The sequence below is a fragment of the Opisthocomus hoazin genome, chromosome 8, assembly GCF_030867145.1.
Source record: "Opisthocomus hoazin isolate bOpiHoa1 chromosome 8, bOpiHoa1.hap1, whole genome shotgun sequence".
Taxonomy (NCBI): domain Eukaryota; kingdom Metazoa; phylum Chordata; class Aves; order Opisthocomiformes; family Opisthocomidae; genus Opisthocomus; species Opisthocomus hoazin.
Genome location: NC_134421.1, coordinates 2,163,423 through 2,191,058, shown reverse-complemented (window position 1 = coordinate 2,191,058; position 27,636 = coordinate 2,163,423). Strand labels below are relative to the sequence as shown.

The window sequence follows — 27,636 nt, the reverse complement described above, 5'->3', positions numbered from 1 at the left end:
CTGTTGGAAATTTTCTCAGAGCCCACGTATAGGGCACTCCTCATGAGTCCAGCCCGAGTGCCCAGAAATGCCATCTCAACACCTGCCTCAGACTCCCTGTGGAACAGAAACACACAAGCAGGAGCAAACAGTTCTCAGAAGAACAGCCATCTCCCTGCCCCAGGGTGAGGGCCTTTCAAACTAGAAGTCACAGCTGGAGACAGGGTCCCAAGTTCATTTGTGATATAACCCATTTACGCCAGGAGTGACACTGGCTCCTCCCTGCTAATGGCAACAGCTTGTTACTGGCTAACAATTCACAGGCTTAGATGTGTAACTAGATTGACACCTTTGAAATCTGCTCATTTCATTCTCTTGTAGATAGACCATAAGCTGCTCTCCTCCTACTAGCCCTGCTCCAGGCTGCCCGCATGCAGCTGAAGTGAGGGAGAGGAACTGCAGAGGGACAACGGCTGTATCAGGCGTGCAGAGGATGGGCAGGGTAGCAGAATGACTCTGAAGCAGTACATTGATTCTGGTGCATCTTGCTGGAGGTATCAAGGGCATAGATGGAACAGCTACATGGTGCTGAGCCAGCTGCAGTGTGGTAGCCCTAAAGTGAGGAGGGTGCGTTGGTGTAGCTGTTTAAAGACGTGCTGATAATTGGGTGTCCTAGCACGATTGCCACTGGCTCAGCCTCTGTTAGTGGCAGGGTTACTGGTAACTGAAAGAGGGACAGGAGTCCTGTAGCCACACATCTGTGTAAGTAGCATGTTGTCTGCTGAAAGAAGATCTGTGTGACATGATACTAGTATCATACTACGAGCAACAGGTGCCTCACTGGAAATTATAACATAGAAAGTTGTTTACTGAAGCCAGCCTGTCCACTCCTGAGGCTCAATGTGAAGGCGTCACCAGCAGAGGCAAGGTCAAACTCCCTTTTCTTCGCTGATGGTAAGGGAGCAAATTCCTTGCCACTCGAGATGGAACTTCTGCTACAGTCGTATGGGAGGTGGAGCCAAACCATGCTGCTGCTGTTCAAAGGGATAATTGATGCATGGAGAAACCATTCGCAATAACCTTAAGCTGAAATTGTCTCAGGTGCCTGAGATACTAAACTCTGTCAATTAGAGAGGGAAATGCAGTGCATCTGAGTTAGGTGCTGCAAAGAGCTGGTGCTGAACACCCTTTGCAGTGACACATCTGAATCACTGCTGTCCTCCAATGACATTCAGACACGAGTTGTGTTAATGTTGCATTACCAAAAAATCCCTCACCAAACTAAAGAGTCTCCCGAGAAGGCCCAGCCTTCTGGAGTCCACTCCTGAGAGACACTTTTTGAGTTATTTCTAAAGCTATTGAGCTAATTTTATCAGGTTTTTGAGCTATTTCTGAAGTTTCTTATATGCTGTACAAGGGTCTGTGACTGTTTCCAGCATAGCATAAGCCCATAGCATCTGGAGATGCACCTTCAATGATGTTTAACCCATACTTATTTCTCATACACTTACAAGGACATATTGAGGGCTAGTGCTGTCCAGTAGGCCTCCATGGGTGCAGTGACCACTGCGTCAAACAGCACTTCCTGGACCAGCTCCTCATCACCTAAGAAGAAGGGAAAAGAACAATCAGGAGGGAAAGATGTGTTCCTCCCTAGACGTCTTAGCGTGTCCCTTGTTAAGCAGCATCTGCCTGGCCAGGACGGTGGAGCAACATGGCGCAAAAAGAGGCCTCGCGTTACAGGGCTGAGAACAGGACCTGCCACCCTGAACGGTGGAGAGCGCAGGATCACATGTTACAGCTAAGATCATCCAACTGGTTCCCCTGCAATCTCGAGGGAAGGGTTTGGGTTTGAAAGAGTGGGCAAGTGAGAGGCTTTCAAACGAAGTTATCCATCAGACTTCACTCTGACCTTCTCCTTGACTGAACAGGCTGTCCACAGCCATTGCTTCAAATCCCTGCCTTGACCTTTCTTCTGGGTGCCCTGGAGAGAGGGCACCAGCAACCCCATTCCACTTGAGAAGCTTTCTCCAAAACCACTAGTGACTTCTTCATGGCCTCTACTCTGTCGTTGTGGTCATTAGCTGCTCTATTAGCCCTCCTTCCTTCCTGTAAGTCTTACAAAACACTGTCCTGCCCTGGTTTCTACCAGATGCTCAGGACAGTCTAGGCTACCAATCTAATCCACTCTGGACTGGAACTGAGAAGTGTTTAGGAAGGTTTGAGGTATCATCATGTGCTAAATGACATACTCTAAAGCCCGATTTATTTGACCTGCTTCATTTCTGTATTGCCCTGCTTGTGTTCATCTACTGAGAGTATGTGATGGCTATGGTACTGCAGATATGGCCCTTTCAGTGCTGTTCTAGATTAAGCCATCCCCACCACTTCGGTGTTTCTGGCTCAACTTTTTGGGTTGAGGTCACAGTCTCCCCCAGTGTTTTCTCCCAAGTTCTCCCAACTTCCTTTCTCCTTTCTTTGTCAGGATCAATCTCTCCATCGTTGTTGTCCTTCAGGCCTCAAAACCAGAGCTCACCACCAGATCTTTCCCTCCCCAGGCCCCACATGTCTAGGAGGTGTCCATCATATCTGTTTTTCCTCCACAGCACTTCCAAGTCTGCATATTTCTCATAGTCAGCTCTCCTGAAATTTTCCTCCTCCTCCCTGGCCTCTTCAACTCATACATCTTTTCAGCCTGCTCCAAAGACAGTCAGGAGGGGTCTGCTCACACTGTGCAAGAGAGGAACAATTATTGGATTACATCTGATTTTAGTTTTAAGAGATTCCCATCTTTGTGCCAAAGGTTTATGCCTCTTAGGTGGAGCATTACAAGCAAAAGCTTGTACTTGGCACAACTTAGGGGGCTGAAGCCATGGAGAGTGAGGTGGGCGGAAGGACATCCTAGAGCTAAATTGCTGTAGGGAGTTCCTATGCACAGCTGCCCACCTCTGCCCCCTGACAGAGATCCCACTCTGTAGTGGTGCTGTGCCAGCTGCTTGTGAGGCTACACGTCGCCTGGAGCATGGGACCTGGTGCAAACAATGAGTACCAGGGGGAGCAGGAAAGATAATCATTCTGTAATGATTTTTGCCTTGAGTCATTTACCAATCGTGTTTGTTAAACAAAATTAATAATCCTTGTTCTGAAAGAGCCCATCTGTCTAGATGGCACCATGCAGCCTTTGGAGAATGCTGGTTGGGGCCCTGGGGAGCAGAGTAGTCACAGCAGCTTTCCTGGCTCCTCCTGCCATCGCCCCTTCTAGCCCAGCTGGTCAGTCTGTCTTAAACGTGGTGTGCAGCCCCCGCCAAGCTCCATTCAAGCCTTTCACCTTTCAGTATTTCCTATGCTGAAACCTTCAAGAAGGCCAAGTCATGTGACAGCTTTGAAATGGGAAAAAAACCCCTCTGATGGAGACAAGGAAGTGGATCCTCAGCTCATTTCCACTTGTGAATTAAGGTGGTCCTGAGTTCTGTCCTGCCTGTCTGAGCAGGTGCCACAGGAGCTCATTCTGGCACCAATCAGTTTGTCACAGTCCCCTCTCCTCTGTGATGGGTACAGGAAAACCCCAGCAGGGCCCTTTTGGTGCCTGGGACTCACATTCAAGGTCAGGTTCCTCTCCGGTGAGGAAACGGATCACAGCCTCCAGCTGGCTGAGCTTCCGGTGGGCTGGATCAATGTCGGTGATGCAGTAAATCCTGGTGGGGAGGGGAGAAGAAGCCCGCAAGGACAAAGAGAAGGCAGAGTCAAGCAAACGCTCCTGGAAAATAATAACTGCAAGCAAAAATTCAGAGAGGAAGCTTGGGCTGCAAAGATTTTGCCCCTGCTGCATGCCGTGCCCACTCAAAATCTGATAATGTGGTTGTAAGTCAAACCCTACCAATAAACCAAACACCAATGAATCTGGCTGCTGTGCTGAATAGGGCTGTTGTTATGTTCTCCAGCATAAGCTCACAATGCAACATAGCAGTCCCAAATCCTTCCAGCAGTTATCTGTATTGTATGTGGTGTAAGTTGTGTACCTGTGTCTATATAAACACTAACAATGTGATGGAGAGGCCCGAAAAGCAGAGAGTCATGTGCAATGTGAGTAAGACCAGACTGGGAGCAGAAAATGCAAAAGACGGAGAACAAAATGTGAGATGAGGGATGATCTTGCAGTGTGATATGGCGGCAGCAAAAGCTGTCCCAAAGGGACACAGCTGCAGGGGCCTCGGGACACAGTTTGGGGAGAAGTGGGAGAATGTAGTACAAATGCTTTGTGTCATAAAAGAAATCAGTCTTCTAGTCCTGCTTCCAATTTTGACCACTTTGTTGTCAGGACAAGGGAGAAGAAGGGGTTATAAAAGAGAGTTACAACTCGTAAAGGGGCTGAAAGGAGCAATTTATGAGAGAGGTCTAAAAGAAATTAATATGTAAAGTGTGGTAAGCTGACACCCCAAGTTAGGAGTAGAAGAAGGAGAAGTCACTGTTTGCGTCTCAAATGCGCTGCCTGTGAAACCTGACAGTGCAATGAGAGGTGTGAAGGACTGCAAGGCTCCTTGAATGTAGTTATTTTGGCTTTGATACAGACTGGGTTCATGTGCCTGAGTGTAACTGAGTGCTGGGTTCACGAAAATCCCAAACCTCACAGCAATAAATGGAAAGTGCCATGCTTCACCCTGTTTCATATCCAAACCAAGCAAAACCATAAATTATGCTGGCTATTGAAAATGGGGTCATAAATCACCTCCATGTTCACTAGAAATTAGGTCTAGGCTCAGTTCAGAGGAATGCCAGCCAAAAATAAGCTAGGATTTAGCAAAGGCTTTCAACCTCTCACCAAGCTTGCAACAAAATTTCCTGACAGGTCTGACACACTGTAGGTTTTGTAGCACAATTCTGAGCGACACAAGGAGGAATGAAGTAAGTCTGAGCACAGAAGACTGAGCAGAGATCTCAGGAGATGTTTCTTAGCAGAGGGATGTGCCAGCCCTTGGTGGGATCTCCCGAAGGAGGAGGTGGGACTGAATTGCCTGGAGACAATCAGGCCTTTGCAGGTGCAGCCCCTGAACAACACTGCTTTTTCTCTAGGCCACAGAGGGTGGGGAACTCAAGCCAAATTGCTGGGAACTTTGCCAGAATCTGATGACAACGCCCTGTGTCGTTGACAGGATTTCCTCCACTTACCATTCGTTCGCTAAAGACAAGTCTGGCTGGAGCAGGTCGTGCAAGCCTGAAACCAGGTAACACAGAGAGTATTCAGTTAGGTAGCAGGCAGGCAGCGACAGGCTGCGAAGCAGCGAAGCCGTGCAGGTCAGAGTAGCTACCTTGTCCCTTAGGACAGCATGGCTGTTTCGGATTAACCTACCTTCTTCCACTGAAGTGTTCCCCAGCAGAATGTACTCCCCGTGTCCCCTGGACAGTACAACACCCAGGCTGCGGACACGAAGAACAGAGGCCTTGTCAGCAAGGAGAGGTGTAATCCCTAGACGTGACACTGCATTCTCTGCAATTACAATCCTTAAAGACAGTGACTCCCTCCACAGCCATTAAAGAACATCATCAAAAGAGGATTAAGTGAGATCTGATTTCAGCACAAGAGGCTAAGGAACCTGTTTGTAGAACTACGAGGCATTTTTGCTGACTATTCTTTCGGCCAATGTTGTAGCTTCAGGTCAACAATAACATTTCTCAGTTCTGCGCCAATTTCAATCCATTTCAGCCGGGGAAACACCACAAAAAAATTTAGCCTGATTTCTTCTGTGATGTTTTATAATTTTCAGTTTATACCAAAGTTTTGTTTAGAGCCATACACCAGAACATGAAACGTACTCAGTGGAACTGAAAATTGAAGATATCTCATTTCTCTGAAATTAAACAACATGCTTCACCTAAGGTACAGCTTTTGGACCCTGAACTTCAGATAAATCATAATAGTCCTTTTCAGTTGACCTCAAACAATATTTTAACGGCTGCAGGAACAACGAAGTCAGTTATTCACACTGATCTACTCAGGAGTCGTAGCCAGCTTTATGAAGAAAAGGGTCGAATTTGCTGTCTGTGATGGCAGACTTCTGATACACCATACTGGTGTCATGTAAGTCCTTGCTCACCTGAAGGGTGTGTCACTGATGTCCGTGAAGAAATAATCATTGGTGAGGAAGAGAACTCGTTTCTGGAATGAAAGCAAGAATAAGAAGGTGAGAGACCATCTGACAGACCAAGAACATAGTGAAGATGAGGACCTGGGATATACATCCCCAGGCTAAGCAAAAGCGGTTGATCATTACCAACACTTCACACCCTGCTAGGGCTGGCTGGAGGCAGGGATGAATGTGCAGTATTCAGCATATTCAGCAACTCGTGACTTTCGGGATCCAGGCAGCCACCCTGTCTTTCCATCTAAGGCTTCAGTTAAACCTTTCTTTGCTCTAGGGCCCCTGCACAGGCTGCAGGAAGGGGTGGGGGGAAGCTGCCCTCCCTCTCGCACCCTCTGAGCCAACGTGCTGGGGCCCTGCTGCTCTTTCGCTGTCCAGAGCAACCCTGATGGCTTTGCACATCATCATCATCCCAAGCAAGAGCAGGGGCTCAGTGGAGCACGTAGGAAGGAGAGGTGGGGTGGGAGGAGAGGCAGGAAGGCAGACCTACCCACTGTGTGGGTGCGCAGCCAGGGCCAAGTCTCCCCACTCCTGTGGGAAATGCTGAGATTCCTGACATTTGCTTTCATGCCAAACTGGGACAAAACATTATCATATTCCAATTTTGTTAAAAAACGTCAGTTAAAACAAAAATTTACATTTTCAAATTAAACAAAAGTACTGATTCAAATCCAAGGCGTTTTAATTCTCATGAAAATATTTTTTTCAGACTGACGTTGCAACTGAAGACATTTCAGATTATTGAAAGCTGCTTCAGAACTTCAGCTGTTTGCCAGACTGGCCTTTTCCTGTAGGAAAGTGTTGATTTCAGTGGAACTCTTTTCCAAAGGAGAAAAGTTTTTGGAAACTTTCTAGCCAACCCTTATGCCAGTGTATGAACCCTGATGTGTTTAAAACCCCAGCTCCAGTCTGAAAACGAGGTGAGAGGATGTGGGTGGGAGACAGGGAGTGAACACACGAATCTCAGTGCTCCCCAGGGAAAGCCGTGCCTGCTCTGACCGGCTCAAGCCGTGCAGCAGAAGTGGAGCGAGGCACAAAGAGCAAACCAGCGCCAGCTCCACAGTGTACCCCGAGTTTGTGCACACAGTGGATGGGCTGATGGGCATGGGGTTTATTGTTAGGTGAGGAGGTGGCCAAGGGCTCAACCCCTTCCCTCCCCTCTCTCTGCATGCATGGCAATTGCGTACTGCTCAGCAACAGGGTCCAAGTCTTCTGCTGAGCCAAGATGTTTCAAAAGTGCTGTGATACCCCTAGGAACACGGTGTGGTGGGGTATTGGTGGCTGTGGGGAAAGTACAAGAGGTATTAAGACTCCCTTTCCTTGCCAGTCTGATCTGATGGTGGGGGAGGGGGGCCAGGGGGAGGGGGATGGGGACATGACATGGGACACAGGACGCGTGGGGAAGGAGGAGACCTGGTGGTGTAGGCCTGCCCCTGAGGGAAGGGGAGCAGCAGAAAATGGCCCAGGGTCGCCACTGCTCTGAGACCCTTTCCTTCAGCAGGACTTGTTCTGCTCATCCTTTGTTCCCCTGACCTGCCCCTCTTCCGCACAGCACTTGTGCCTTGTGGGAGGGAGGGCAAACTTCTGTCTGGGCAGAGGGAGGGGATGGCTGGCCAGCTCTCCCCAAGACAGCTGGAGGTTTCACCGCTTATCTGCGGGAAGGAAGAAAAGCAGAGCACCCTTGAGCCAAGCAGGGCTGAGGACGATCAGGTAGGACTTTGCTCCATAGCACAGAACAAGGGAGAAAAGAAGAACATGGGCACGTTGGCACAGCGATAGGATGGCTGACAACCCGTGCCTGCGGTCTGGGAACACCTGTGTTTCCAGTTCTGGTACTGTCACTGTACTAGGCAGTCAGTCCTGGCTAATACCATTGTCAATGGTTTGCCACAGCTCCTACCCATGTCCTCACTCTTTTGCTTTCACAGTCACAAGCCTTTTGTACCCTAGTTGCAAGCAAAGGCACTTTTGCCACTAGATCTCTAACAACCGCCCCTTATCTTTGGTCCTTGTTTTTCCCTCTCTGTCTCACTCCACTCTCAATACCTTCCTGAGATCAGCCTGGGTAATCAACGCTTACATGGCTGTCAGAATAATTTCTGTTCCCTTCACTCAGCCCTTCTCTCTGCCATCTGACTGCCTCATTCTCTTTGTTTCAAGGCTCTGTCAGTGCTTTGTTTCAACACTGCTCTGCTTCATCAGCTAACAGAGTACAAGTGGGACTTGCTCGGTTTCACTTCTGGTCCTCAGTCCGTGTGTATTCTGACAATAGTAAAACTGTGACATACTCAGCTTCGGTCTCCTATTATGCTACATAACACTTGCAGAGTTGCAGAATAAAACAGGTAATCTCTCTTACCAAGGCTACTGTTTGTTATCTTTTTCCCCCAGGCAGGGAAGCAGAAAGATGTTCCTAAAATATTGAACTAAAAAGGTTATCTTTAGATGACTCAGAAGAAATGTTGTTGAGGGTGCACAGACAAAGAAAGAGGTTAAGCTAGCGAAATAAGCAATCTAGACTTACAAATAATAGATCTTGCTGGAAAACTCTGATTGCTTTTCTGCCAGAATAACAAAGGTAATGGATGAAGGCAATAAAGGACGTGCAATGTATCTGGGCTTATATGACACACTTAAAACAGCTTCTCATGAAATTTTATTCTAAAGAATCACTTTAAGTGGGCTTAAATAGGATGTGGAGTGAGAACCAGCTGCAGTACTGTAAACAAAAAGGAACAGTAAACAACAGGGCATTGAAGGAAAAAGATCTAACGCGAGGAACAGACAGACTCTGTCTTAGGAGCCCTTATGTGCAGTGATCTGTAAGACAAAATAAAACAACAATTCTCTGCATAGTGAGAAAAAGTCCCAACAGCCCTAAAAATTAGAAAGACTGGACAAAAAGGAGTGGTATTCAGGTGGAAAAATGGCAACTTGAAAGAACAGTTAAGAAACATGGAAACCAAGGCAGCTGTTCTGCTGCAGCTGTGGGAGAGAAAAAAACGTGAGGGACAGCAGAAAGGAGATTTGGGGCTCCCTGTTCAGAAATATTGTATTGCAGAGAATAGACGTTCTCTACAGAGAAACAGTAGTCAAATAATTCAGTGAAGCCTTGGTGCTTCTGTACCAGAAATTATACAAGAGACAAAAGGAACAAAAAGACTTGCTGAACTGCTTGGACAGAAAAGTGTTTCAAATGCAGATGTTGGCAATGCCCAGGAGAGGAAGGGCAAAGCCTTTGACAGGTAGCTGGTAGTTGTAAACACCAAGAACAGAAAGAGTTTTTAGCTACAAGACCTATCAGTGCAACCATTCAGGGGAAACGGAGCGATGTCTTCATTAGGAAATGGCATCATTTCAGCAGTGGCTGTGAGCAGTTGCTTCATTGGACTTGGTGCCAACTGCGGCTTAGCATGGGAGCAGTTCGGCTAGCCTGATCGCTGAAAAAAATGCTCTTTGTAAAAAATGGAAAATTGTCCTGAAATATGGAAGCCTTCTGGGCAATATAACTTGCAGGACTGTGGAATGCTTCCTAACAGGAGATGATGAAAGCCGAAATCTTTGGGAGAGTTAAATAAACCTGAATGAAAAAGTACCAGTGAATGTAAATGTACAAGACAATTTTGGACTGATTCCAAGGGAAGATGTATAACCCTACATTAAAGCTAGTAGGGAATGTTCAAAAGTCTCCGTTTCGCTAGAACTTTTCATAAAATGTCTGTAAATATTTGCATAGAAATTTAATCCTGGACCTGGATAAAGGAAATCACTTTCTAACAGAGCGAGGGACAGAGTTTTCATGAGTGTTTTTGGGTCAGGAAAGGGAGTTGCAAAATAGCTTCCAAACCACTCTCTGTCTACGTCAGCTCAGCATAGTCTTTCCTTATTCTAAACCCTGGAAGATCTCCAATTCGTTTCACAGACCTAGAAACAATGAACACCACGGATTTTGGCTTTGCCTGGACAAAGTAGGGAGCTGTGAAGCATTTCCAATACCTTTGTAAGGGCAGAATGTCAGTAGGTATAAGAAGCACTTCTAACAATGATCTATTTTATGTCTTTAGCACATGTTATATAGGCAGTGAAACAATAAAATCCTCACACTCAGAAATTCTGAGCATTAAAACCACATCCTTTGTGGTTCTTCAGCGTCCATTTCCCATCCCCTCTTTCACGTGACCAGAAGAGAAGGATAGTTTCTTACGCCTTTATCCACTGGAACCTTCACATCCATAGAGAGGTAGCCTGTTTCCCCGTTGATCATGGCAGTTCTCAGCTGTGGAGGTGAACAAGATTAGTGTTAGTGTCTCCAGGCAGGCCAGGCCAGGAATTTATAGAGCCACTTGTCATTAACAAACAGGGGCTGGCAGAAAAGAGTGACTGTGTTCCTCTCCCCCCAGCTCTTTCGTACTTCTTTTAAACTGAGAACCTGTTTTCAGTGGTCAGGATCCTTGTTCAGTCAGGCTGATAAGGGACACAGAATGACAACGGCTTATGGTGAAACCTTGTTGATACATCTTTTTAGTGAAAGGAAAGGATCTGGAAGCTATGAAATTGCCAGTCTAAGTTTCAGACTTCACCGTTTGGCAGCCAGAAAGTCATTAGCACAGTGCTTTGAAAGCCGGGAAGAGACACCTGAGAAACCCACTAACTCCCCCAGACTGATTCCAAAGATCTTAGACATTTTTTAAACTGATTTATAAATAATATGCTGTGTTCAGCACCACTTCTGAGGTGCAGCAGAGCAAGACTGTATAACAGCAGAGTAGGCCGCAAGAAGACCACCTTGTTCAATCCCGGCTCCAAGGGCAAAATGTAATTTTCACAGTGACTCCCAGCCTCTCACAAGAAAGAGCCAGCCAGGGAATTCTTCCACAAATGCAGAGGCTTTAACTTTGTATCCAGCCTTCCAGAGCCTATCAGCCTGGGTAGAAAAAAAGGTGGGAAGTAACTTATTCATTCGCAGGAATTCCTTCCTCACTTGCAGAGACAGGCCCCCGTTCAGGTGCTGGCCAATCTCAACTGCATTTATTTTACAAGGACACAGTTCTGTTTACTATGGCTGTTTGATGTGGGTTATTTACAGACCTAGAATATAAAGCTTGTGTTTCCCAAGGCCCACGTCTTGGAAATCAAAACACTTACTGGTACCATTACTCCTTTTTTGCTAAGAGCATTTGACCTCCTGCCAGAGCCACAGCATGCTCTCAGCTCTGGTCTGACAGCCTGCAGCATTTTCTGTGGGTTCTCGGTTTAGTTCAGATGTTGTTGCTTCATCCGTATCTTCTTGAATGTCGGGCATCTCTCATTGCCACATAAGGCACTGGAGAAGTAAATCAGTGGATATCTGAGATCTCCTTGGATGTCCTCAGCTCCAGCTAGTCTGCAGGCAGGCTACTTGTTCTGTGCCCAGCCCCCAGGTGACAGTGGCTGTAGGCTGGTGCCACAATCCTGGCTTGCTGCTTCTTCCTCCACAGCTTTTCCTGCATTGAGAAGTCCTGGTGCCTGGGTCCCCCCATAATGCTCAGTCCTTTTTAGGCAGGGCACTTCTGGCGATGGCTGGCCTCCACTTTAAAAAATGTGTAGCAGAGTTTGGATGGAGAGGTGGTCTGGTGCATGCTGAAGCACTCATTCCCAGCACCCCAAACAGCAAACTCTCCGGCTCCAGGACAAGCGGTCTGTGCCGTCCCCATCACTGGTAACAAGTGCTGCTGACACCTTTCCCGGGTCTACTTGTGTGGTTTCAAACCAACACAGACATACAGTTTACCTGAGGGGCTCTCACAACATCTAGGTGTTTTGCCACTCATTTTCAACATCTTTGCAGACTGGTTTCTTCTTCAGTGGTTCTGTCAAGGCTGAAGAAAATGTTTGGGTGACAGCTCCTAGACTGCTGGGGAGGATCTCTCAACCTTTCCCTTCTCCCCTCACACTGAGAACCTCCCCGTGTTGCTTTATAAGCAAGCCCAGACTTCCTTGCTGCCTAGCTGCAGAGAGTACTGTTGTGCATCGGTTGGTATTTCCCAGACAGTGCCATCTTCCCTCCTGTGCATTTCTTTTTAGCAGCTGGCTGTATTACACATCATTAGCACTTGGGCATATTTTTCCAGTCTGAATTTGCTGCTTATCAGTGTTGCTGAGATTATGCTGCAACTGATGTTGAGTCTGTCATTGATCTAATACCATAGCTGCAAATCTAAGTGTTGAAGCGTTGGCAGCTTTCTGCTGCAGTGGGTGTATCTCGAGAGTCTCTAGACTTGCTGAAGTCACACTGCAGATATCAGTCACGTCGCGGAATGTCTCTGTGCCCTCAGTGACTGCAACCTTTCTTTCTTCTGGAAGATGCAGTACAGGAACATGAAGTGGCTTTGTTTTTCTTTTGACTGTTTTTTTTTTCACTGAGTAATTTTACTCTGATTGCCTACAGACAGAAACCTTACACTTCGCATCGTATGCGCATTCAGGTATCAATGTTATTTGGTTGGACAGGAACCTGCTGTTCAAATAAATAGCACAGCAAAGAAAAGTCCTCTCATTTCCTGGATTTTTTTTTTAAATAGCAAACTGGGTAAAGAGGAACCGCTCTAAACGTGACTCCAGTGAGAGAGAAAACTACAGTGGGAGCAGAGATCCTAGAAGACATCAGCAAACCCACAGCAAGCCACTGGCAACCTGCACCTGCTGGTTCTACTGCATGTAAAGCCTCTTATTTGTGTCTTGCTTTCCACATTTCACAGCCAGTCCTGTTGGATTTCCTTTCTCAATTTGCCACTCTTCCACTTCCCAAGTCCCCTTGGTGTGGCCCTTTGTACTTGGCCTGTACTAGCGACAGTAGCTACGTTGATCCTCTTGCTGGGCAGTTGGTTGTCTTACCTGTTTAAGTGGTTATCTATAGCATCAGATCCGTTTATCTTAGCAGTCTCCCCTGTAATCCAGAAGCATGTGTCCCACAGCTAATTCTATCTTACTCCAAATTCAGTTCTTATCTTAGTAACTTAAGTACCTATTATCTCCTAATTGTTGTAAAAGAAAACAGCCACAGAGGAACCTCTCTACCTTCTTCTTATATCTGGGTTCCTAGTTGTGCAACGTGGCAATGTGCAGTCATTAAGGTAGATGCTGTTTCTTGTTTATCACTTTTTAATAATTTTGCTTGAAGGATAGTAGAAAAGGTATTTTCTAATATTTTCCCTCTGGTCAGCTATAGTTTTCAGTGCCTCTACACCTGTGCAATAAGGTGATTTCTGGAAACTTGTTTTTCTCAAGTGTCTATGCCCGTTATCCTCTTTGTCTATTATTAATAGTGACTGCAAACTTTAGCCTCTTTTTGAATGCACGTTCTTCCTTGTTGCAGATCTCATTAGTTGAGTGGCTTCAGCTGTATCTCACATACTACATGTATGGGTAAGGTCATGGGACATCGCCATACTCGTAAGCTATCTTGGCTTTGTATTAAGGCAGCATTTGGGCCAAGTACACACAGACTGGCTCCCTGGAGCACTCTCTGAAGTGCTTCCTTCCTCTTGCCAGAGCTTTTCCTCCCTGTTCCATGAGAAGGAAAACTTGTACTGGGAAGGAAGACAAGCACTTTGCAGGAGAGCATCATTCTTGTCCTCTTGCAGACCACTAGCCTCTCTGAGTCAGGGCCAGTCTGGCACAGAAAAGCCAGGAGTGCCTGCTGCCTGTTGCTCCTCTACCCCTTCCATACACGCACACAAAGTAATAGAAAAAAGGAGCTGCAAAAAAGGCTAAATTCACTTTCTGATACTCACTATTTCATCTTGGTCTTCCCATTCCACTTCTGAGAGATCTACGCTGTTGTAGTTTGGCTTAGGCTTCAGTTTCTTTCCTTCTTTATACTGGCATTTATTGGAAAAGAAAAAAGAGAAAAATAGCCAAGTTAGTGGCTAGGTAACTTCCTAAACTAACCCTTTAAGAATTGATATCTAATTTGAAAAATAGAGGTGTCTCATTTATTCTCTGACTGGGAAGGCAGCCTTTGGGTGCAAGTGCCTTCTTGGTCCCATGCCATGTATTTCTTTATGCAGGCACTGTGGGGCTGATCCAGGAGCAAGAGACATGCAGAAACACAGGTCAACTCGCAGGTAAAGGCTACAGCCTCCTTTGTGAGAATATTCTTCTAAATAGATCAGTACAATACATGTGCCTCCAGGAAATCAATTTTTTTTCCCACAGCTAAGGGTGCAATCCCATTAACAATATAATAGCAGCAGGAGGACTTTTCCGATGGGATTTAGGCTTTGGCTCCACTGACAGAAAGGCAGGCTTTTCACCTAGGGCTAACTGATGCAAAAGAGCTATTTCCCTGTAACCTTCCGTGTGAAGGAAAAGGTGTGAAGCAAACTAAGAGAGGCCATTTTTAGGTGGAGGATAAAGCAGTGCCCTTGCCTTGCCCCATCCTGGAAATAGGATGTGTTCTTTCTTCTCATACAGTGAAGCAACTGCCTGTGCCTGGAGCATCCCTGGGCAAAGCTGCCTTTTGGAAGACAGCTGCTGTGAGGCCCCGTGGCGGCACCGTCTCGTGCCAGGAACCACAAGCACGCTTCCAGCTGTGCGCAGGTGGGTTTGTGCTGACAGGCACAGGGATGAAATGTAAAAACATTGTGTGCCTGAGTACCTGAGTAAGGAGGCCAGTTGTGCTTTCGCAGAGAGATGTGCAGTCTGGAGCACCAAGTGGCACTGCGAGGGAGGAATGCTGCCCTGGGGTCCGCTCCCTTGAGTCCCAGAAGGTCTTTGCAGCCTGCTGGTCTCTAAATTGTCTCTGATCTAACACGTTACTAAGATTTGTGGTACTGGACCCTGCTAGCCTCAGTTTCTCAAAATGCCCAACACTACAGCTGCTGGGTAGTTGTTACCGTGGTGCTGCTTATGCTGAATCTTCTTATAGGAGGTACGCCTGAGCGAGGGGAAATTTTTCTTCAGCCCAGCAGTGAAACCTTGCACGGATGCGGATATACATGCCCTCACATCACAGCAAGTGCACACAAATACAGGTCTCACATGCACTCTTATGAAGAATAGACAGGCAGGGTACCTGACACTGCATACACGTGTGTGTGGATAAATACATCTACGCATGTGGAATTGATTTCTCTGGGCCTCATGCCCCTGGGTGCCTGTATATCAGAGCCTGGTAGCCTTCACAGCTCAAGAATATATGAGAAAACAAAAGCATCCCTGAAAGCCTCTGTTGCCAAGTAAGCAAACATTCTCAAATTCACAGCTATACATACCAAGGGACGGAGGTCTGGGTGTGAAAGGATGTAGCCGTTGTTGGTGTTCAGAAAGGCGTATCCATGGACACCCAGCTGGAGAAAGAGGCATTAGAATAATTAGTGCTTTAGCTAGAAACATTGCTGTGTAATGGGTGCTACCAATACCCCGATACCACCAATACTCAGAAATATTTTCCTTTTAAAGGTACTGATCAATAAAAAATAGGGTCCATCCCAAACCGTTTGTCTCTGGATCTCTGTCCGCTGTCTGAGCAGGCTGACTATGCTTGGATGGACAAAAGGGTGGGCAGGTAGTTGGTTTGTGTACAGATTCAGAAAAAGATGCCCTCCTAGAGTCTGATTGTCTGCATGGACAATTACCACCCAGAGGCAGAAGAAGCTCTCCACAGCAGGCAGAGCAGTGCTGCACAGAAAATGGGCAATGATGGGGAATGTCATAAACAGTAGAGAAACAGCAGTGACGAGTCTGTATGCCCACCACTACATACGCACAGCAGCGAACGAACAAGAGCATGAATGTCATAGAGGGCTTCCCTGGAAACCCGGTCGGCCTTCAGAGGAGCTCTGCATCGTGTTTCAGTGTTGGCAAGACCAGACCTAGCCTAGGCCAAGTGTACAAGCCTGTAGTCTTAAAATGCTGTTTAAGGAACAGCATAATCTAACAAGAGCAGACACTGCCTGACCTGATCTGCAAGAGATTTCTGAGAAAGCGATTACTCAGATCAAGCCCATATATAATACAAATTCCAGCTAAACCCTGAGCTGCTAAAAACCCACTGGTAGTCTGCGCTTGCCAAAACAAGAGGTGTCTCAAGGAAAACAAGAATGGCTAAGGTTTCTGTCTTCAAAAAACTGTTGCAACTTTATATTGCTATAGAGACAACCCTGGAGGGCTAACAATAGGGAAGTGGGGACGTAAGTAATTTACAATCCATCTGTGCCTTTTTGGAGGGAATGAATTCTGTATTTCACACATCCCAGATCAAAACTTTGGACTCTTTCTACGTGAAACAGTTTTTTGCAAATCACGCTGAGCTGAGAGAATGAATGGTAGGAATGAAACCAAGACAGTGAAGCAGGAATACAGCAAACTTCCTTGCTGGCCTATTAAAGCTGAAGTTTCCCAGTTCAGTAAGTGCAATCGTGAATGTATGAGCTCTCAAGGGCTGTAACTCTGGAACTGGTCCTTTGTAACCCGTATGCAAGGGGATTCAAGTTGAGGATCCTAGGATTCCAAACTGGTCTGGAGTTAGAAGAGCTCCTGGGGAGTTGTGTCCTGCCTCTGAAGTAAAGAAATCCTTCAGATGATTTTTCCCTCCTTCCCTGGCACTGACTGGCAGAAAGACCAGTGTCCCTCCTTGGCCCAGAAGAAAGATTATTGTGACACATGGCCTTTGAGTGACATGGAGGGAGGAAGATGAAAAGGCATTAGTCTTCTAGACAAAAATAAACATGTGTTGTGGGTTTGTGTGGCAAGGTTTTGGTGGCGGGGGGGCTACAAGAGGGTGGCTACTGTGAGAAGCTGCTAGAAGCTTCCCCCGTGTCTGATAAAGCCAGTGCCAGCTGGCTCTCAGACGGACCCGCTGCTGGCCAAGGCCGAGCCAACCAGCGACGGTGGTAGCACCTCTGTGACAACATATTTAAGAAGGGGAAAAACTTGCAGTTGCACAGCAGTCGAGAGAGAGGAGTGAGACGATGCGAGAGAAACAACTCTGCAGACACCAAGGTCAGTGCAGAAGAAGGGGGAGGAGGTGCTCCAGGCGCTGGAGCAGAGGTTTTCCCCTGCAGCCCGTGATGAAGACCATGGTGAGGCAGGCTGTCCCCCTGCAGCCCATGGAGGACCCCACACTGGAGCAGGTGGATGCCTGAAGGAGGCTGGAACCCCATGGGAAGCCCGTGATGGAGCAGGCTCCTGGCAGGACCTGCAGACCCATGGACAGAGAGGAGCCCATGCCGGAGCAGGTTTGCCGGCAGGGCTTGTGACCCCGTGGGGGACCCACACTGGAGCAGCCTGTTCCTGAAGGACTGCACCCCGTGGGAAGGACCCACGCTGGGGCAGTTCGTGAAGAGCTGCAGCCCGTGGGAAGGACTCAGGTTGGAGAATTTTGTGGAGAACTGTCTCCCGTGGGAGGGACCTCACGCTGGAGCAGGGGCAGAGTGTGAGGAGTCCTCCCCCTGAGGAGGAAGAAGCAGCAGAGACAACGTGTGATGAACTGACCGCAGCCCCCATTCCCCGTCCCCCTGCACCGCTCGGGGGGAGGAGGGAGAGAAACGGGAGTGAAGTTGAGCCTGGGAAGAAGGGAGGGGTGGGGTGAAGGTCTTTTAAGATTTAGTTTTGTTCTTCATTATCCTACTCCAATTTGATTGGTGATAAATTAAACCTTTTTCTCTCCCCAAGTTCAATCTGGTGTGTCAATGACAGTAACTGGTGAGTGACCTCTCCCTGTCCTTATCTGGACCCTCGAGCCTTTCATCATATTCTCTCTCCCCGGTCCAGCCGAGGAGGGGGAGTGATGGAGTGGCTTTGGTGGGCATGTGGCATTTATCCAGGCGAAACCATAGCAACGTGTGTAAAAATTGAAGCTCCTAGACAAGGTTTTGCATATGGAGTGCCTGCACCTTGAAATTCTTAGTTCTTGGGTTGCCTGAAGGATCATTTTCTGCAGCTGCGTGTGAATGGTCTGCCCTGCATCCATGTCTGGAAGAGCCACACAAATTCATCGCTTCTGACAGCACTTTCAGTCCTGTGAGGCTCCAGCAATCAGATTTTGGACAACTGCCTAACTGCTAGTAGTTTTCTGATAGTTATTTAAGAGAAACTGAAAACTTGAAATGATGCTCAAGTTGCATGATTTTGTGGGGATCCTGAGATGTGCTTGCTGTCTCCTAGTGTGCAGACTGATTGAACAAAAGGTCAGTGCACAGAATTTACAGCAGAAACTAAACTAAACAGTGCATCTCTGGGGGGTTTTCCTGTGGATGAACATGTTTTTTTAGGTCTATTGAACATAGAGCAGATGAAAAATTGTTGGACTAACAATTCCGGAGGGCAAATACTCCATCTAGGTACAGCATAAGTGAGTGAAAGCCAACCTCCTGTACACTTTCCTGACAAGAAGTCTTCATGCTGATCTGGAGAAAGGAGCCTCTAGGCACGACAGAAAAGTTGGCTCTTTGTAGTCCATTCAGTCCTCAGTTTTTCTGCTAAGAATGTTGACAGTAAAACTAGTTTATTTTTTGCCAGCTGACATAGCAGCTTTTGTCCACTGGGAACTGGATACAAAACTTTATTCTTCTGAGATAGGCTGTCAGATCTGTATCATCTGAGGGATCTAGGTTGGTGACCATCAAGAGGCAAAGGCTCCATGACCTGTTGCCAGTCTAATGGATCATCCAGCCCTTGTATATCTGAAGCAGCCTAACAGCTTCTAGTGAATGATTTCCCATGCGCTATATAGAAACCACACGTCACCACACCCAGCATCTCTTGCTTTATACTCATAGCTCTTCCTGCAGAAGAGGAATGATTTTTCAGTCATGGCCTTGGAAGAATGACTAGTGACTTAGCTGTGCAAATCAACAAATTGCGTTATCTCAGTCTTACCTTATACCTTGGAGCAAGCTTTAACAACTCCCTCAGTGGTACATCAGAGCCCACCACACCCAGGAGGATGCCATGAGATCTCTTAAAAACAAAGGAGAATCCATTTTCAGAAGCAGAAGTTTGGTAGCTCTCTACCCGAATACACAGTATTGCCTTCCGACTAGACTTTCACATGTTCTCTCTAAGCTTGTACGAATACATTCATTCGAAACCAACACACCTCAAAAAATCTCAAGGTGTTGCTCCAGTGTTTATGGAGAGGACCATGCCTACCCAATACGAGTCACCATATCTGACTACAATTCAGAAATAACATAAAATCATGACAACAAGTTTTGAGGGCAAAGCCCTGCATTCAGTACGTATAAATAAGGCAGTCATTCGGAACAGCATGATAACGTGAGCTAACGAAACCAAATGTCAAACACAAAAGTGTTAGCCTAGGCAAAAGCAATGCAGGAAATCTCCATGAAATGGGGAGCTGGTTGTTTAATAAGCATCTGGGGGGCATGATGGAAAAATGACACATTGCAGCGCTGTGCTGATACAGGTTAAGGCCAGTCTCAGGTGGAGGAGGCAGACAATTGTTTGTAGAGCCTGGATGAAGAGTTTATCCCTTGCACAGCAACGTACAGCAATGGTAAGGTACCGTCCACCATTTTAAAAGGATGCTGAGAAACTAGAAATGGTACAGAAAAGCATGTCTAAAGGGTTTCAAAACCCAGAGGAAATGCTCTCATCAAAGACAAGTAAATTGTTAAACCTTTTTATCTTCTCAAAATACAGACAGGTTTGACTTTATTGTAGTCTAGAAGATGCTTTCCAGGAGAAGATACCAAAGGGTACAGGCTTTTTAATCTAGCAGAGAAAGCCATTATGACAGGAAGGTGAGACCAGACAAACTGAAAGTGGAATTTAGATACCAGTTCTTAACAGAGAATGAGAGACCAGAATGGAGAGCTCAGGGCTGGATGCTTTCTTCAATGACACTTTTGCCAAACACATGTTACTGGGCTCAGGAAGGACCATCTAGGTGAAATGTAAAGGTCAGCAATAAAACGCACAGACCAAAGTAATGATCTCTTCCAGCCTGGAACTTTATGGGTCTGTGAATTAGGCTAGGTTTGAAAATGGAACGGATAAAACAGGGAGAAGTGTCATATTTAAGGGCGATTTTGAAGAAATAGCATTCAGAGGAAATGACAGACTATCATTTTGTCAGATAAATCATCAGCCGCACATCCTGCCAGAGGTCTACCACAGTCCCCAAGGGCCAGCTTTGCTTTCAGAGACCCATCGGCTTTCAAACCCCGCACAGATCCGCTGCATCCTTTCACCTCTGCAGTCTGGAAGGAGAGCGGAGCCCGTGTTGCACTCACCGTCTCGTTCTTTTTGCTGAAGACTGGCATAGCCACTGTTGTCATGAGCAACAGACTTTGAGCCTGAGATGCAAAGAGCTGCCACAGAACAACAAGCTGTGTGTTAGCAAATGTAATACCACAGATAACCCCAACGAAAGGCACCGGAATTCCCAAGGACCCCAGATGTTGATTGCAATTAGCCACCTCCTTGCCTCCCACACCCCTCTCGAAACAGATGGCAGCGCTCTTCAATGCTCTGTATCCAAGAGGATCGTGGGATGGGTGCTTGCTTGTGTGGGGTGATGAGGATGGGATGAAAGCTAGTGAAATCTGTTGAAGCAGGAGAAATTAAAGAGCTGTTTTAATGAAGAGACAGGAATCTGTAGAAGTGGTGGCACAATTTATACCCACCACGCATTGGGAGTGTAGACATGGGCACTTATGCAACAAGTGTGAAAACCACCAACACAAGGAGCACAGAATAGAGAAAAGCAACACAAATATGAGCAAAATGACAAACAAGATATCATCTATATTGCAAACACATGAATACCACGAATGACAAACACCACACACAAATATTTAAAAGGCACAAATACACACTGCCTATATATACTTCTTACTCAAACATCTAAACTTAGGAAAAACGGAGACAAAATCACGATCCAAACAGATACAACACGGCGAGCTGTCTCTACAGGGGATATAGGACACGCATGTGTCATGGGGTAACAGATGCTCCCAGTACTGCGTAAGACAGATGCTCGGGAAACACACACGAAAGGAGGAAAAACAGGCAAGGCACATGCAAAGAAGTCTCTCAAACATGCCTAGCTATCAAAAGAACCTAATTTCTTGTTGCCAGTAGCATCCGCCTTCCATCTCTCATTGGTCAAGTAGCAAGGCAAGAAATGACCTCCTGCATCCGTTACTTGGAGCCATAAAGGAGCCGGTCAATAATCTATGCAGTTGCTTGATGCAGATTTGAGCCCGGTATCTTAAGTTGGTGGTCTGGATGATTCTGTGTGGAAACTTCCTATTCACAGCAACACTCACACCAACACACAGCAAGTAAACTTCTCCGGCACTTACTGGACGCGTGGAAAAAGAGATCCGGTGAACTAAGCTACAGCACAACACAGACACCCCTACATACTCTGAACCAACAGCACAGCACAGCTCCCCAGTACATCCAACATTTCCTCGCCCCTTCTTGCCAGTGTAAGAGGGCTCCATCAGTGCTGCACCCCCACCCCCTCCAGATGTAGGGGCCAGCTGTGGCTGTGAGTGCTGGCGCTGACACACCAACTGGTACAAGGGAAGCAGCACGCTCACAAAACACAGGGTGCAGTTACCTCCTCAGACTGTGGCAGCTAGTGAGAGATATGGATGAACAGATGAATGAATACATGAATGGATGAATGAACCAAAGATGGGAGAGGCTGAGGTGGAGGAAGGGAAGGGCAAGGCAAGAGGCAAGAAAAGAGACGCAGGAAAAACAAGTGCAGCAAACACATCCCTGTGGCTGCTTTGGGAGGTGCGACCCTGTACACCAGTGCCAGGGCCGGCACGCCTGCTACTAGACTAAACTTCTTGGATAGCATTTCTGGAGGTTTTGCTTAGCACACTAAAGTACCATGACACTAGCTCTCACTTTGCACAGCTCCTGCAGCAGAAGACATCCCCATGTCACCCTCATAGAGCTAGTGTGCCACCACTGCAACCTCAACAGTCAGCCACAGCACAGAGGTGGGGGACTGTCCCTTCCCACAAGAGTCTCCTGAGTACACCTATGCACTATGATGGTGCAAGCCTGGCTGCCTTGGAGGTATTTCTTGGGGTTTGTGTGGTCTTGACTCCGAGCACAGCATTGAGCACTACCATGTATGATCTGGACTGAACATTTCCTGCTACAAAGCTAAGCTCAGTACCCCTAGTTTTACTCCAACTCAGACAGTTCCGGTTTCTCACTGTGGATCTTAAACCCGAAAACTGTGGGTTCTCCCCAGGGCTGTGGCAGACACCCTAAAGCTGGCCAGACTGGAGGAAATAACTTCAGTCCCACAGTGGGAGTGTGTATGGAAACATTCTCAGTGTTTCTAGAAGATTTTTCCCCTCAGTATCAACAGTCCTGAGACCTCACGCTTGTTTCTGGAGGAGGGAAATCTGACTTCTGGTCAGCTCTAGCTGTCACAGTTATGCAGACACTTCTCTGAGGTGAAGAGTCCAGTGTAGGAAAAAACCTTTATCTCCCTGAAAACATAGAAAGCCCCAAAAGAAGAACTGTAACTTTCTCCTTTGGCAATGTAAAAAGGGATGGAGATGGAGACTGAGGAACCTCTTCTATTTGGGGAAGGTTCCTTCAGTGGTGGTCTACTCCTTTGTGCTTCTCATCACTCCTTTGAATTTCAAAGCTGCCTTGGCAACACAACACTGTAATAGCACCTGCTCATGGTCCAAATGTCTTCTCGAAGGGTGGGACTGAAACAAAGCAAGGGGCCTTGGAAATGCTGACTGGTCCTTTGTGATGTGTCCTTTACCCACAGGGCTGAGCACGGGGTTGCTATGGTGATGTTAGGTCTTGCTATCTCAAGGAACAAAAGAGTGAGCCTGCTTCCCAAACTGAGATCTGTATCTCTGAGTGGCAAGCAGTATGCAGTTAGCTACTGGGCTGGAGAAAATAAATCTCTGTGACCTGTATCCTGAGCTGTACGTAATCTTTCCTGTGAATAATCCTTTGGAAGGTAACCTGCTTTCACAGAAGCGCTACTTAAGTCATGCTGTACCTGCGTGATTAGTCCTGGGCTCCTGGGTCACTGCAGACTCAGACCTGAGTCTGCATACATAGCTCCAGGAGTGAGCAAGAAATATTGTCTGTCTCAGCAGAGCCAGAGACCAATCAGCCAACTCCTGGTTTTACATCAATTTCAGGACTTTATTTAGATACACGTAAGATATTTAGATGGGAAGCTGGGACAAGTGATATGCATAACATACTAGCTGGGTGTCTAGCAGCTTTGCCAGTTTGGCCCATATGCCCTACTGTTTGCTGACTAAAGACTTGTGCTGTAAGTACTTACCGCACTGTCCATGTAGGCTTCAGTCCAAATAATGTCATGGTCGTGGTTGATGACCATAGGACGGCTGAGCACATGCAGGTACTCCATTACATTCTCCTGGACGTCCGCCAGCGTGGAGATCTGAGTGTAGTAGCCTTCACAGAGAAACAGAGATGTGAATCACTCTGCTAACGAGCCTCCACGCAAAGCTAGAAAACTAGATGTCAAAGACACTATCTACACAGATGGTTTATCTGCTCTTTAAAAAAAAGTGCCTTGACTTGCCTTGTATCCACAGGCTTCTGTGGGCACACATTTCTGTGGAAATCTAGAATTTCAAAGCCCTGGCTCTGTTCTTAAAATACTCCACCAATGCTCAAGACCAGAGTCTTGCTATAACCAGAATCATGCCAAGCAGATGTAAAATGTTTCTTTGGGTCTTAGGCAAAACCATCCACTAACCAGGCTGCCTTTGGTCCTGAAGGCCAAACACCTGCAGACAAAGTATTCCATCAGGTTACCCGCTTACCCTGCCCAATTTTACATTAAGCCCAAACTCCCATCTTCTCTTCCAGATTTTTTGCAGCACCCTATGGTTCAGTGCCTAGCTTTACATCCAAGGATGGTGACTACTTCCATCTACTCATTGGAAGCAGAATGTAAAAGTGCAAGTTACCTATTTCCAAGATTTGTCCCTGCAGATGGACCCGCAACAGTCTAACACTACAACAAGGAGTACAGGGGAAGAATGTCTTCAAGTTGTCAAAAGGTCCTCAAAACAATCTGCTTAACTGGTTAGAAATGCTAACACAATGCAATGTCACAAGGACTCTTGTCCTGCTTGTCACCACATGGAACGGATTGGTTATACTTCGTATAGGACAGAGTATGTTAGATAGGTGGAAAACTTTTGTTATCACTAGGAAAACACTGCCATGTGAAAGGGCTCATGATACGATAAGCTTTGTGATGTGGAAACAGGTCTAGCGTGCTTGAAAACAAGGACTACAAGAGCTATACAATGTTTTGAAACCGAAGAACCAAAGTCAATGAACCTTCTGCAGAGCTCGAGTCTGGTAAGTGAGAATTCAAGTGCAAAGAGCATATTTTTGTTCTCTGGTTACTCAGGAGAATCCATTCTCACATTTTATGGTGAACCAACAGCGGCGTGAATTCCCTGTCACTAATCTTATGGCTGAATATGCAGTCTGAAATCCAGGTTTTTGTTTTATCTAACAAAACCTAAAAATGTTACATGTGATTCATAGCGCTAATAGATGAACATCTGAGCCTTGAACATCCCCAGCTTACAGATTCTGCAGGCCAGCAACTGTTGTCTGTCAATTATTTTCAGTAGCAAATGCACCCATGCATTTCATGGTCTGCTGGAGCCACTGCTCAGACAGAAGAGTCGATCTGCTTAGCTAGTCAGCCCCCAATTTCAGTCTTCTTTTCCCTGTTTAAGCAGGATACTGATGTGGCAAGTGTTGCTGACCATCTCCAGACACACTGAGGTCAAGCCATGCCCAAACAGGCAAGACTTTTTTCTTTCCCCTCTCTCTTCCTTTACCCTTGCAGACTCTCACAGGGCTAACTGGACTTTTTAATTGGTCCCAAATGCATAGAGGTGACTCACCTAGTCTGAATGGATGTTCCTATTCGTGCCATTTCATGCCAGCTAGAGACAATACTGGTTTTAGGGTGGGATTAATAAGCTGTTCTGGTACTGCAGTGAAACCACTGGCACAAAAAGAATTTGGCCAGGATATAGGGGTTAACCCACAAATCTTGTGAAAAATGCTGTAAAATCTTTAAAGAAGAGATGATCGTTTTACATCTCAGCCTGAAGATGTCAGGCTTTCTGACAGAGGTTTAGACAGATTGTCAAAAGCCAGCAACTAGGACACAATAAGCACAGGGACTTAGGTGGACCACAGCCAGCATGAATCTCGGTCAGAGTGTCCCTTGGCACCGCGACAGGAAAATGTGGTGGCTCAGCACAGAGGACTTGTGTTAGCTGGATGCAGGCACGCTTCCCGTAGACTAGCAGGGTCTGCTTTTTCCTTAGGTTGTCTTCCAACCGAGGGCTCATGGGCCACAGCTGTAGCTGTTCAGCCTTAGAGGGGTCCAGGGCCCCATGGCTGCAGCCCCCGTGTAACGTGTGTGATGGGGATGGGGAACTATTCTCATACAGCACCTTTGTTGTTGCAGGCTATCCATTTCACACTGGGGGCAAAAGTGACCTCCCGTCCAATGAGGTAAGTGAAAACCCGGACCTGGGAACAAGAACGCAAAGATAGAAGAATTAGGCTGTAGAGTGCTACCAAATCCAAATAGCCGAGGTTTGGCATCCTGCTATACGCTGGTGTCAATGCCTATTTCTGGTGCATAGCAATAGCTCTGCCTTCACACAGAGACAGAAGTCTCTTGCTCCATTTGTTTTGCATTTTGTGGGCTGGAACTTCATTTCCAATTACAATAAGCCCAGAAAGCCAAGCAGCATCCGGGATCATCTGAATAACAAGGCAGAAGTGCAAATTCTGTTTGATTTTATGACAGCAGCTCTGCCAGGCACTCAGCAACCACATGCAGAGAGGTTTATAGCTCACAGGAATCCTTTACCCAGGGGAACAGCTGGCTGCATGAATCATTTAGAGAAAGCTTCACCATTTCTCTTGTGTTTGACCAACAACAAAAGAGCCAATCCTGAAATAAACTGCTTTAACTGCCCCACGCTCTGGTCTCTCAGCAGCCTGCTTCTCTCCCTTTGTGCATTGCTGCTAGCTGGGATGAGGTAAACAAATAAATCAGGAGGGTTTAGGATGAGCTGTGGTCTGTTCTGCTTTCACAGCCTGCTCTGCTAGTACAAGCCTGTATTCACAGACCTCAGAGTAAATAGGGCTGCAACGCATCTAGAGAGGTTGTCTGGGCTTTTTTCCTGCCCACCATAAGAACTGGTAATAGCCAAACCTGTCCCGAACAAGACCAATGATAAACAGTCCCAGATGGGATTAAAATATTTGCAAAAGTTTTTTGGTTTTTTTGTTTTTTTTTTTTTTAATTTTAAAATACTTAGTCTTTATCATCTTATCAGGAAGATGTTTTGATTGCCCACACCTTTAGAAAACGAAGTGTATGAAAAGAAAAAAAAAATCTTCACCGACCTACAGATATCCATTTGTGATCCTACCACCTCTAAAATCACTGCAGCAGCCTCCTGTCTGGCTGCTTTGTTTTGTGTTTACAGCAGTGTGCACCCCAGTATCGGAGGATGCGAATGCTCAGCTCTGCCCGACATCCTGGCTCATGCTCTTCTATTCCCACCGTGGCAGGAGAGCACTTTTCCTCACCCTTTCTATTTATCACCTCCCAGACAAACCTTCCGATCTGGCCAGTTGTATTTTTCAAACACAGCTTCATAATCCTCCACGGCTCCGTCTGTGATCAGCATGATAGCTTGGTTACACAAGCCTCCTTGACCGGCATCTCTGAACTACAAACGGAGAGGAAGAGCTTTAGTTATCTCAGCGCAGGCCGTTTCTGTGTTATTGCAGGGCATTTATTCATGATGGGCCAGATCCTGACTTCCTCTTGCAAATCTCACACTGTGCTCAGAAAGAGCTCCACTTCAATAAGGACTGTGTTTGTACACTGCATATATTTTTTTATTTATACAGCCCTTTCTAGTGCATGTGGGCACAACAGGCTTTACAGAAGTACAATAATGAGAAAATAAGTGCTGTGGAGGAAGGGTGTGATTCCCTCCTGCCTTACATCTTGCACAGTCACAGTAAAACCACTATAGACTGACCATAAACACAGCAATTCTGATCCGACAGCAATAACCGTCGCTTTTTATGGCAAAAAATGTGAGAGAAGGGGGAAATCAGACTCATTATTTCAGGGTAAATCCATCAATCTGCCAAAAAAATAGCAGAGGAAGGCAGGAGCACATGAAAAAAAGAAGTCTACTGCCATCAGAGCTGAAATAGGTTATGAATGTGCCGGATAGAAAGGCCAGGCGCTAATGACAGAGGACCTGTTCGTCATCCGTGCCTAAGTGGTATTTAAGGTAGAGTGGAAGTATTCTGCGACTGGTACAAACGCTGAAGTGCTCCCAAGGACACATGGAGAGGTGTTGAACATGCGTGCTCTGACAGACAAGCGAGACTCTGCCCGCTCAGCCAGGACGACCAGCCTTCGAATGCTGCTGACCTGGTGCTCCCGCACGCAGAGCCC

At 46.6% G+C, this 27,636-nt stretch overlaps 1 protein-coding gene across 1 annotated transcript in view; it reads right to left on the bottom strand.

Annotated features, from left to right (window-relative positions):
• CACNA2D4 (calcium voltage-gated channel auxiliary subunit alpha2delta 4) overlaps nt 1-27,636 on the bottom strand; it is a 131,648-nt gene that overhangs the window by 74,597 nt on the left and 29,415 nt on the right. The window contains exons 11-25 of the mRNA XM_075428538.1: nt 26,777-26,890; nt 25,595-25,673; nt 23,419-23,552; nt 21,694-21,711; nt 20,357-20,434; nt 18,978-19,058; nt 15,371-15,445; nt 13,889-13,975; nt 10,321-10,392; nt 6,072-6,133; nt 5,327-5,394; nt 5,146-5,191; nt 3,577-3,674; nt 1,491-1,584; nt 1-96 (exon numbers count right to left, since the gene is read on the bottom strand). Of these exons, the coding sequence (XP_075284653.1) occupies nt 1-96; nt 1,491-1,584; nt 3,577-3,674; nt 5,146-5,191; nt 5,327-5,394; nt 6,072-6,133; nt 10,321-10,392; nt 13,889-13,975; nt 15,371-15,445; nt 18,978-19,058; nt 20,357-20,434; nt 21,694-21,711; nt 23,419-23,552; nt 25,595-25,673; nt 26,777-26,890 (1,202 nt within the window). The remainder of the gene's footprint in view (nt 97-1,490; nt 1,585-3,576; nt 3,675-5,145; nt 5,192-5,326; nt 5,395-6,071; nt 6,134-10,320; nt 10,393-13,888; nt 13,976-15,370; nt 15,446-18,977; nt 19,059-20,356; nt 20,435-21,693; nt 21,712-23,418; nt 23,553-25,594; nt 25,674-26,776; nt 26,891-27,636) is intronic.